The following is a 12,615-nucleotide window of genomic DNA, read 5'->3' on the forward strand; positions in this document are numbered from 1 at the left end:
TTCCCTTCCATCTCCCATTCCCACAGAAACTGCTATCCCTATACTTTCTATGCTACTTCCTCTGTATTCCTATGCTTGCTCAGACTCTAGCACACATGGTATGTGCCTGTGAGCCAGCATCCTCTGGCCACACCCAACATCCTCCCCCGCCCTCCCCCACAACCAGTATACCAGTCCACAGCCCTCCTGGAGAAAGGGCCTTGCCTGACTCCACCACAGGCTCCCTTTCCGACCTCAGCAGAGCTTACAGACCTCAGCAGAGCTTACGTGGCCAGGCAAAATGTTTAGGGCTCTCCGGTCTTTAACATTCAAAGTTCCAATCACCTCACCAGCTCAGCCGACATTCCTCATTTCCCCACTGCCACAAAGACTCTTAAGGGCAGGCTTATCCCCACAGTACTCTGCTTCCTAACAGGCGGGAAAAGGATTGTATGCTTTATATTTTCAGGAGAGTCACTTCTTTCGATTCACAAAGCTCATTAGGACAGCAAACTTCCCATATTCCTGTTGTCCCAGCCATTCCCCTGGGCCTTTCAGAGGCGTTATGTGTTAAATTTACCTCTCTCTCCTCTGCATAGGGCTGTTGTTTGAAATTGTGCAGGAAGTTGCAAACGTTTGCTGAAAGGAAGGTGTGGTTGGCATGTTGGCCCAAAGCACTGTGGATTTGGGCGCCGGGGGACCCTCCGACATCCCCACAGAATGATTCAGAACCTCAGGAGAGCCACATGCATCTGCAAGTAGGAAAAAAAAGGCCAAAGAGACCTGGGTTAAAGGATTTTAAGGGTTACATTTTAAAGTAGATAATATTTTAATACAGAAGCACCTCAACAGGAAGGCCTGGCTACTCACGTCAAAAAAAAATCAGCCAGTGAAAACCTTGTGGTGTGCAATTCTCCTCGGACACACACAGGGCTCTCTGGAGTTAGAATTGATTCAGTAGCACCTGCTCTAAAGAAAGGCGTTAGGTCTTCCATGTCTACACCACGGAAAGGAGATCACAGCAATGGCTTCGTCAACGTTCCCCAAACTGAGGCTCCACATGTCACCCCTCAACACGTAGTGTTCAAAAATGATGGTGAGCTGATCCATGCCATCACTGTGATGCTGGTTGGGACTTCAGTGACCATAAACACTCAACATGCATCGGATTTACTGAGCGGGTCTTCTCAAGGCTGGTGTCATCACATTAAAGCCACATGGCTCTTATTTATTGAACCTCTGCTCTAGTCCACCTCGCCCTTAGGAAGGCCTGTGCTCTGCGAAGCTGCAGGTGATGCGAGCAGCAGGGAGGCTCTCCACCAAAATGAAGCACCTTCTGCAACCTTGGTGCCAGGCTGGCAGTACTCCGTTAGCCCTTCACCTGGATCCAAGATTGTCTGTGGGAGTTGGTGGGTGACAACAATGGATTGTACACTGCTCCACACTTGCCACCTGGCACACTGGTAGCACAAGCCAGAGATGAAGAGGAGGTCTTGCCAGGCTAACATCACCTGGAAATGTGCAGCACATGGAATGAGAACACCTGCACATCCTGGAATAGAGTGAAACGTCATAAAACCCACATATGAAATGTCTGCTCCTCTGTAGCCCAACATTTTTGAATAATTTTTAAACTTCATCATTTTCGTTCCTCCTCCTTCTCCTTTTTTTAAATGAACCAGACTTTAAAAACTGAAAAATGTACCATGGACAATAAAATAAGGTTATAAGAAAGGCAAGTCATTTTTGTTTTCTGCTTTAAAACAAGGAGAGATGAATAAATTTGTAACAAAGGTCAACACCAGAATTATACTCACTATAAAATTAGTAGTTTGATTTACCAAGAATACTTTCAAAGAGGTTATCAATGGCATACATACACAACATTTGAGGAATGAAATAGCTAGAGGCTTGTATTCAATCCAGCATCAGCGCCACACAGCTGTGACTTGTTCTGAACAGCCGGGAAATAAAATCCACAACAGCACAAGCAAACCACTGATCTTTTAACTTTTTTGACTACTCGAATGAAGATGAAAATTTTAATATTCTTAAAATACAGATTCTTTAGACAAGATTAGGAAAAGAATTGTTACTTTGTCCCAGTGGCGTAAATAACCCAACAACTCTCCCTAGAGAGAAGAAAAACTATACCAATATGGGGAGTAAAACAGTGACATCAGAATTAATGTTTAAAGTCAGCTTTTATAATTTCTTAGGTATCATTCAGCACATAACAAAAATTTCTGAAGTTTTAAGTTACTAGAACAATAACATTCCTAAATTATCTAATAGTTCTCAGTAGAGAGCAGGCATATTGTGAAATGTTCCAGGGGAAAAACAAAACAAAGATAAAACAAAAGACCAAAAAGTGTTTTTATATAAAGGGATAACTGGTACCAAACAGCGAGGTTAAGAGAGAGTGAGTACCCCTCCCCTTGGCACACCAAGCTGCCTTGCCCAGAGCAGCTAGCTCCCAGGGCGGGCTGCAGGGAAGGCCCAAATAGGGACATGCAGCCGCCTCCTCCCTAGATCACAGACACAGGGAGGGCAGGGCTGCAAACCAAGAAGGGAGGACAAGAGAACAACAATGGGAATAAATTCAGGAAGCCCTTGGGGAAGCCCTGAAAGTGGACTTGTGACCCAGGAGGGGGCTGCAGCTCTTGGCACCTCAATCTGGACTGGTTGGAATATTCACAAAGATCAGCAGTTAGACCTGGAACTACTTACATGTTTTTCTTTCTTAAAAAAAATTTATTTTTTTCATGTCCATCTACATAAGATTGACAGGTTAAGCAATGGGACATGGGAAAAGAGATGGGGGGAGGGTAGCGGTGACTCAGTTACATCAGGGTCAGGGGAATAGCAAGGGATCTAAAATCTATGGTGAGGATCAATTGTAATGTATCAGGAATTTCGGAGAGGCGTAATAGGGGTAAGCATGCTAGTAGGGCAGGAGGAAAGAAAGAAAGAAACAGAGGAAACAACTAGAGCAATGGTTCTCAACATTCCTAATGCTGTTACCCTTTCATACAGTTCCGCATGTTGTGACCCCAATCATAAAATTATTGTCATTGCTACTTCATAATGGTGATTTTGCTACTGTTAAGAATCAGGTGACCCCTGTGAAGGGGTCGTGACTCACAGGTTGAGAACAGCTGAACTAGGGAGTAAAAATTATATATATGTATAAATAGATAGGTATATATGTAAAGGTATAAATCTATAAAGAAAAGTGTATTTATCTAGGTATGTATATATAGGTAAGTATAATAGGGAAACAGACGGAGTTTGGGCCTCTACTTACATCCTACCTTAGTACAAGAACAGTGTGTTTAATAATGTGGCAATGTAGGAAACATCCTTCCAACATGATTGCTGAAGACAAAATGGGTGCTTCAGCAAATGTGAAGAAAATTGATGGTGCCCAATTAGTCAAAGACACAGCGTCTGGGGGCTTAACAGCTTGATGTCTAATGGCCATCCAGCAAGGAAGTAATAAAGTCCACGTGGAAGAAGCACACCAGCCTGTGTGATCATGAGGTATCGATGGGAAAAGGTATCAGAAGTTCAATAAAAAGCAACCACACTGATACGAATGAACATAGGTACTGTGGAGACACAAACCCCATCTGTAAGACAATGGGACAGTCCCTCCCAGATGGCCACATGGAAGGGACGATAGATCCAGGGTGTGGTGTAGTACTGAAGAAACACACAACTATCCTCTAGTTCTTTAAAAATTTCCTCTTCCCAATATTATGGCCGTACTTTCACTAATCTTGCTAGTCCTGTGTATGTACGTGGGTGCAACCAAGATCTTTCAATGCACCAAATGCAACAGAGTATCCCCTCAGGAACGTTGACTTTCTGAGGATGGAGGGGGAGAGAGGTAGGGAGGGGGAACAGATAGCTATGATGACTATATAACCCCACTCTAAGGGAGTGAACGTCAGAATTTAAGGAGAATGGACACTTGGTGTGGGGTAAGTTCAGGCAAAAATATATATGTAATAATATTAATATATAATAACAGGGTTTGGGGGGGTGGAAGGATGGGGGATGGAGGGGCTAACAGGTGATATCAAGGAGTTCAAGAAGAAAATAAATGTATTGAAAATGATGAAGAAAGCAATGGTACCATTATGCTTCATCCAGTGGAACTATGCGTTATAATAATATCTGTAATAGCTCCTAATAAAAGGTTTTTTTAAGGGATAACTGGTCTATAAAAAGATTACATATCTAAAGTGTACCCACTTATTTGATTTAAAAATCATATTACTGAGGACTCTTACAGCTCTTAGAATAATCCATACATCAATTGTATCAAGCATATTTGCACATATGTTGCCATTATTTTCTAGACAATGACTTTCTATTGAGCCCTTGGTATCAGCTCCACTTTTTCCCCTCCCCCTACCCTTGTGAACCCTTGATAAATGATTATTATATTCATATCTTACACCGACCGCTGTCTCCCTTCTCCCAGTTTCTGTTGCTCATACCCCTGGAGGGTGTGTGTGTGTGGTTATGTGTCGATCATTGCAATAGGTTCCCCCTTCCTCCCCTCCTCACTCCACCTTCCCTCTACCCTCTGGTATCACTACTACCATTTCTGTTCCAGGGTTTTGTGTGTCATGTTTTAGTGCATGTAAACACTATTAAACTATTACCACCATCAAGATAATTAGCTTGTCATGTTTGGTAGAGGTGCGCAAGGAAGAGTACGCCCCTCAAACAGACGGACCGTCACAGTGACTAACAGTGGGCAACAGCAGTTGTGAGCGAGGTGTAGGACTGGGCAGTGCTTCGTTCGGGTATCCATAAGGTTGTTATGAGTCGGAGCCAAATCAATGGCAACTAATACGAAACAATCACTACCAACAGATCTTGGGTGGTGCTGACGGTTGCACAATTAACCGAGGCCCGTAGAAGCCCATTCAGCGGGTGCATACATACATGCCATCATAAATCGGATCAGCTTGACCCTTTATTGTCTTCCTGGTCTGTTTCCCTTATTCTATATCAAGGTAACAAAGTTTAATTCTAATGACCCATACAGTTATGAGTGCATTGGATTTTCTTTTTTGGGTCATTAGTTGCAACTTTTTTTTCATTAATAAACGAACAAAGAAGATAAAATTCTTTAAAAATATACAATTACCCCATGTTGTTGCTATTGTTAGATACTATCCAATCAGTTCTGACTCACAGTAACCCGATGTACAACAGAATGAAACATTGCCTGGTCCTGTGACATCCTCACAATTGCTCCTATGCTTAAGCTCATGGTTGCAGCCACTGTGACCAGACCACCCACCTCCTCAACGGTCTTCCTCTTTCTGGTTGCCTCTCTACTTTGCCAAGTATGATGTCTTTTTCTAAGGACTGGTCTCTCCTGATAACATGACCAAATCTCACCACCCCTGCTTCCAAGAAGCATTCTAGCTTCACTTCTTCCAAGTTGTTGGAACTTGTGGTAGTCCAGCGCAGAGCTCTGGTGGTGCAGTGGCTGGTTACGCATCAGGTCAGCAGCTTGAAACTACCAGTCTGTCCAATAAGGACACTATGAGCCAGATGGCAGTGAGCTTGTTGTTGGGGATTTTGGCGGTCCATGGTATTTTAAATATTCTTCGCCAGCACCACAATTCAAATGTATTGCTTCTTTTTTCGGTCTTCCTTTTACAATGTCTAGTTTTCACTTGCATATGAGGTGACTGAAAACACCCCGGGTTGGGTATTAGGTAAGAGGGTAATATTGATTCTCTTCCCAGAGGAGGAAGGGGGAAATAGTACACATTTCCACAGTAGTTACCATTTTCAGTGCTCTTCGTTCCTTTGTGTTGATCTGTATTTTGATCTGGTATCAATTTCCTTCAGCTGGAAGTATTTATTTAACTATTTGTTGCTAATGCCAGTCTGCTGTGACGAATTAGAAAGAATTCATGAGCAGACTAGCATCACCACAAGAACAGCTACTGGATGTTTAAGTATGTACTCTATTTTCATTCTTTAAAGGTATTTTCCTGCCGATCCTTTAAAGATGCAACTCAACGATCATCGTGTGTACATTGTTTGTGACAAGAAAGTAGTTTTCCACACAATTTTTCCTCTGTGGACAGCATATCTTTTCTTTTACATTCTGATTGTTTTTCAGAGTTTCTCTGTATTGCTTGCTGCGAGTGTTTACTTACAAGGTGCTTTGGTCTGGCTTCCTTCATGGTTACTGTGTTTGGGAAAAAAGTTTGCTGAGCTTCTTGGAACTTTGGGCACACAGCTCTCAGTAGATTGGGAACAATTTGGCTATTCTTTTTTCTCAAATAATAAATGATGATTTTCATCTTCCGTGTTACAGTTTTCTGTTCTAAGAATTTCATTTGGATCTTTTGAAACTATGTTTTACGCCTCTAGCTGTTTAAAACACATGGCGCATAGTTACAATAGTGGTGTTAATGTAACTTAAATATGTGGTAATTCAACCACCTTTGTCATTTTCTGAACGGTTTCAAATGACTTGGTTTATCTCCTAGTTATGTTACGTATTTTCCTGCTTCTTTGAATATCTTATTTTTAATCAAATGCCAGATATTTTGGATTTACTTCGTAGGATTCTGGGTATTTTTGTATTTTTATTCATATCCTTAATTTTTATACTGGGTTGCAATGAAGTTACTTGGAAACAATTTACTTCTTTTAAGTCTTGCTTTAAACACTTTCTAGGCAGGACTAGAGCAGTTCTCAGGTTAGTGCCAATTAGTTCTGTATACCTCTGTTGGAAATGGATCACCACATTTGCCATCTTAACCAGGAAGCTCTGCTGAAAGCTGTTCAACATTATTAAAATAATACCAGCGTCCACTGACAGATGAGCAGAGGCTGTGCAGGAGGTGCACTGACCAGGAACTGAGCTAAGGGGAGATTTCTGCCACCAAACTACCACTACCCTTTCAACTGATTTATCTACCTACTTGATTATAATTTGGGAATATCATCGTTAATGTTGTTTTAAGAGCCTTCAAGTCAGTTCTGACCCACAGAAGACACGCCCTCTCCTGCGGTCCTCACAACTGTTTGCGGGCTCGAGCCCAGTGCTGCAGCCAGTGTGCCGGTTGCTGTGGAGAGGCTAATAGCTCCTGTTTAATGAGCGGTTATCAGGCATGCCAGGACACAAGGCAAAGACATGGAAATCAAACAAAGGTGGAAAGCCACCAAAAGGTAGCATTGAGTCTCATTAAAGTCTGTTCTTTTAACTCCAGTTAAGCGTCCAGGAGCCTGACTCAAATTTTGGCCTTCTAAAAAATAATGTAAAGGACAGGGAAATGAAGTACTGGTGCATGTTACAACAAATATTAAAAAATAATATTAATAAAGACACAAAACCAAATCAGACTCCACTGCCTGGGAGTTGATTCCAACTCACAGAGGGTTCCAGAGAATGGGAAGCTTTATGGGATCAAATAGCTTCACCTTTTTCCTGTGGAGTGGCTGGTGGGTTGGAACTGCTGACCTTTCAGTTAGCAGCTCAATATACTGAGTGAAATAAGGCCCTGCTTACATAAAACATATAGAAAAGGCAAGTGTATTGAGACCAACATTTATAAGTAGCTATTAGGGGCAGACAAGGGAGAGTCACTGTTTGAGGAGCATTGAGTTTTGGTCAATGGTGATAGACATTTTGACAACAGATGGTTGCACATCATGATACATGTAAAAAATGTCACTGCATTGTGCATGGAGAAAGTGTTGAATTTGCAAAGGGTGGGTTATATATTTTTACACCCCATCCCCTACACACAGGATATTACTGCATGCGCACCCACTCGATAATAGGGCACTAAGGATGTGGGAGAGCTGAAAAGAGAAAACCAAAGCAAAAGGGGTGCCTTTGGGCTTGCTCATTGCAGAGGCTAGGATTTTGTCACAAGATGAATATACTAGGGGAAACCTATCCTTATATTCAGGAGCATGTGAGATGTAAGACTGCGTTGCAGCCAGCAAACCACTTGGAAGAGTGCATGATTCCTGAAGAAAGTGACAATTGGTGGAAGTCTGGAAAGACATGGAATTCAGAGAGACCAAGTGGCTGTGTACGGAACACTGAGTCTCACTGGGCAGGGGCTACCTCCTCTGTTCACAGCTGGGTCCCTGCCTAGAGAAAGCACTGAGGAGACGCTCGGGCTAGCTGTATTTTAAACTCATGAATGACTAGACAAAGGCTCGGAGATGGAAAGAGAAAGTTCAGAGTGTGTTTGGAAAATCCTGCTTTGAGGGCTAATTTGGAAGCTGGGGGCATGAAGGTCACCACTGACAGTCCCATGTAGAGGCGCAGCACAGAATTTCAAATAAAGGGGGAAGTGTGTGGCTAATTGATCTAGCCCAGCACCTCACCCTTAAAAGTTGCTTTGAGAGCTGAATGTGCTCATGAAGGCAAGCATAGTGCGATGCATGACAGGGAACACTTACTCTGCAGAATTCAACTATTTGTACTCCTAATGTCGCTCCTCGTGGTTTCTATAAACTAGAAGGCACAAATATTGCTGCTGTTTAGTCAGGGTGCCTTAACAGTCTAGAGAATTCCCCCCTGAGACGCAGAGCCGCCGGTCACACTCACAAGGCCCCTTAGGGTTTTGATAAATGTAGAGGTTGAAGGACAATAAGATGCCACTTTATTCCTTTCATCACATTGCTTGTCCTTGAAAACAGCAAGCAAAGCAATTCCTGTGAGACTGGGTTTGTTTATCATTCAATCCAGGACTTAGTCTTTTCACTGAAGAAGGGAGCTGCCCAAAGCATTTAGTCTGGGGGCATCAGCTCAGTGTACTTCTTATGCAGTTTCTTCAGCAGAGCTTGTTCTTCGGTATACTCAGAGACGCAAGTCAGTCTAACGTGCCCACCACACAGAATGCCGCAGCAAGTTAAACCTCCTGCTAGTTAATTTTCTACTCCCGTAAATAGCTACAGTCCCAGAAATTCGCAGGGCAGTCCTCCCCGGCCCTGCTGGGTCATGAAGAGTCTGTATCAGCTCGCTGGCAGTTGTAACTCAGTGGCAAAGAAGGCTATGCCTTATTGAGAGATACGTGGACTCATGGTCATCTTCAGGTCCGCACAAACATCGACCATTCTAGTGACTGCGATGAGATAGTCACGAGGGGCTTAACGGTGACTGCTTCTTACTAAATATTACCCCTTTCCAGGCTCTACACAGGGCCTGTGTAACTCTACCTTCATGATGATGGTAGATGCTCTGCTCCCAGATTGCAAGCGAGGAGAGCGTGGTTTAAGACCGAGTCACTTCAATATGTAGTGCTGTCCACTGGGGGAGGAGTGGAGCCACTGTTTCTGCTGGGAATGTAGCAGGCATAAGACAAGTCGAACTGTCGGGAGGGGGACGTGCATTTAAAATCTTAAGAAGCAGAGCAGATAATCCGATTGAAGTTAAATGAGCTAGACCCACAGATTACATGCCTCTTGCCTTTGTTTTCTAGAATTTAGCTCACTCAGAGCAAACAGATTTTTATGTTTGTGTAACTTGGACATTTGATATTCACAGCTACAGGCAAGTCTGAATGGAATTTCAGAAATGAAAAATGCTCAGCTCTGTGCCCCCAAGGCAGCTAAGGAAATGGCTCAGGCATGTGGATGACAATGATCATGAAGGTACAAGATAGTCCGTGCTGAAGACTGAGTGGGCATGGGACGCACAGGCTTTCCGCAGTGTGAGCCTCTTGCAGCCTATCTCGAATTAAATATAGAGGCAGGCGTCATGGTCCCACAGTAAACCTAGTGGTTTTATTAAGCCCCTCACATCAAGTGTCTTCCTGGTGTAGTCGAGTTTCTGGAAAGGCAAAGGCTCCTTGCTGAAGCAATGCACTCCAGTACGTTTTTAGGACTGTCTTGCTTCCTTTCATTTTTACTAATCTCTGTGTGTGTGTGTATTTGTGTGTGTAAATAGACAGCAAAGGATGTACCATTTCATTATGTGTAAATTGACAAAGGCAATGAGAATGGTTAATGTGGTGATTTTGGGGTAGTAAATTTATATTAATAGTGGCACAATTTGGAAAAGTATAGAAGGGTTATTGCCGAAGCTGAATATAATCAATGCATATCCCTTACTTTTAAAGGGTAGTCACAAGGGCAGGGGCTTCAGGAGCATTTGCACACTTGTCCTGCTTTGGGACAGATATTGCTTTGCGAGGTTACGTTCATGGCCCAGTCTCAGTGGGAGGAGCAGTAGTCTCCCATTTTCCCTTTGCTTCTAAAATTCAAATGAAGGCATAATCCAACCTCATTTCACTGTTATTTTTTCCCTCCTGAGCTGGCTGGTATTCCCAGAACTCTGCAAGAAGAGTAAGATACAGGGTGACTGCTTGAGAAACGGCCCCCAAGGAAGGTTGGAATGAAGGTGGCCAACTCCCATTCCTCCTGGGGCCTCAAACATTTTTCTGGGAGGACTCTTTTCTGCACCCACTTCCTCCAACTCCCTTACCCAGAACAAGGCTGAGAGAGAGTCGCTGGCTCTGTTCCAAGAGTTCTATTTTTAAGCTTCCATTCAACTCCTGAAACTTGTGTGGGAAGCTGGAAAACACGCACTCACTGCTGTGTACAATTTACATGACATGGGAGTTTCCGGGAAGAAAAGAAACCCACGTGGCTCAATGTAGGGCCACTAGCCCACCCACTCCCCAGAGCTTTCTGAAAAACAAACAAAACAACTCACTGCCATCCAGTTGATACGGACTCATGGTGAACCTCTATGGCCGGCGGGAACGGTCCCTGTGGGCTCTTGGGACTGTAACTCTGTATGGGAGTAGACAGCCTCTTTCCCCCAAGCGTTGGTGCCTGGCAAAGTGCCTGAAGCCTAATTGTGGAAGTACCTGCCAGACATCCTAGAAATTAATGAGGGACCTAAAATAAAGATATAACACTGGCACGTGATTTCTATGTGTCGATGCAGGAATTATAACTTACTCAACAAGAATCAGGTCATGGGACATAAAAGTCACTGTGTTTCTTATTCTTAATTATATTAAAAATTTTTACACAGATATCATGTATCCATTATGGGTAATAATTATATGTACCGTAAGCTCTTTTATGTTTTCCTTTTGAAAAATACATTTAGGAGAGGGGGAAGATGGCCGACAGGGACACCCGCATACTCTGAGAGCTCCTCCAAACAAAGCGGGATTGGCGACCAGGTAGCTGAATAGTAAGAGTCTGGTGAGTGAAATATCCCCCTGGGACAGCACCCCAGTCCTACCCCACGTATTTGTCCGGAGCAGGGGTCTAGGTGAAAGAGGACCGGACTAGTGGGACATCTCTGGCCACTAAGCTGCCGTGAGCTCACTGGCGACCGGCTTAGGCTCCATCCCGAAACCGGACGCCAGCCCAGAGCCGCTTGCCTGCCCTGCCTACTCCAGCGGCCCACTCCCCACTCCCCACTCGCGGATCTACACTGGGAGAGAAGCTTTCCTCTCCCGCAGTTCCCCTCTCCCCGCAGGGCAGCGATCTGCCCTCGGGCCCACGTCCCTCCCTCCATTCATCCAAGCTCAGGGGAGCGGACCCGCGGATTGTCTGGCGACCCCCACGGGGGACCATCCACCCGCACCGCTGCCGCGGACCTCTCCACCTGCCCTCCGTGCGCTGGCCTCCCACCCCCGCCCGCCCCCGCCAGCCCCTGGCAGCCTAGCGCCAGCTCCACTCCTGGCGGGGACCCTGCGCTGAGCACTTCCCGCCAACAGGAGCCATAGCCCAACCCGCGCCTGTCCCGGACCCTGAGCTCCCGCGGAGCGCTGCGCCCCGCGCTGCTGAGTCTGCCCACCAAGGGCCACCCACTGCGCAAGGCACAAGAGTAGGTGCCCTCCCCAGGGTGCTGCGGGGACCCCGGCGGCCGCGACTCTGAGCCTGAGCAGAGGAAGGGCGCCACTGCCCCCTGCGGTTTCGCGCCAAGCCTCCTTTGCCGGTGCCATTACCCCCTGCGGTTTCGCGCCAAAAGGGCAGAGAGCGAACACCATTGTTCCCTGCAGTGTCCCGCAGCTGCCTGCGCAGCTATCCAAGGGGCCTCCCCGCGCCCGCTCACAGCCCGGGCAGATCAAACACTCCACCTGCAGTGGAGCCTGGGTCTCGGCTTTGCAGTCCTTGAGGAGCCGTCAGTGAGCTCCAGCCAGCTCTCACCACCTGGGGCCCTGTTGGGTTCCCAGTGCCAGCCCTAAGCCTGCCGCAGCCCGCCCCAGCCACCCCAGGAGACGGCACAGTGGCCTGAGTCTCCACACAATAAGGTTACTCCTGTCTCCCAGAAGCATGGGGCCTATTAAAGGATCAAGGAAAAATCAACAGACCACATCACTCCCAACAAAAAAATCAGAAAAACGAGGCACTTTAACAGACCTAACGTCACTCATAGAAGAAACAGATATAGATCAGCCACAAAAGGAAATCTTCAGAACTCTGCTTGCAGTAATACAGGAGCTAAGAGAAGCAAACCAAAATAAGGATGCAACGATAGAAGGGATGAAATGCACAATAGAGGGGTTGAAGTCCACAATAGAGGGGATGAATACTATCCACCAAAAGGAACTGCAGAAACTAACAGAGGAGGTAGCAGAGGCCACACAAAAGGTCACAGAAGCT

General features: G+C 45.3%; 1 protein-coding gene across 3 annotated transcripts in view; it reads right to left on the minus strand.

The window, feature by feature from the left end:
- Positions 1-12,615, minus strand: part of TNS3 (tensin 3) — a 348,472-nt gene that overhangs the window by 24,816 nt on the left and 311,041 nt on the right. For all 3 annotated transcript variants that reach the window (XM_075558135.1, XM_075558134.1, XM_075558133.1), the window contains one exon: positions 560-731. In XM_075558135.1, the coding sequence (XP_075414250.1) occupies positions 560-731 (172 nt within the window). The remainder of the gene's footprint in view (positions 1-559; positions 732-12,615) is intronic.

This window comes from Tenrec ecaudatus, chromosome 9 (assembly GCF_050624435.1).
Source record: "Tenrec ecaudatus isolate mTenEca1 chromosome 9, mTenEca1.hap1, whole genome shotgun sequence".
Classification (NCBI taxonomy): Eukaryota; Metazoa; Chordata; class Mammalia; order Afrosoricida; family Tenrecidae; genus Tenrec; species Tenrec ecaudatus.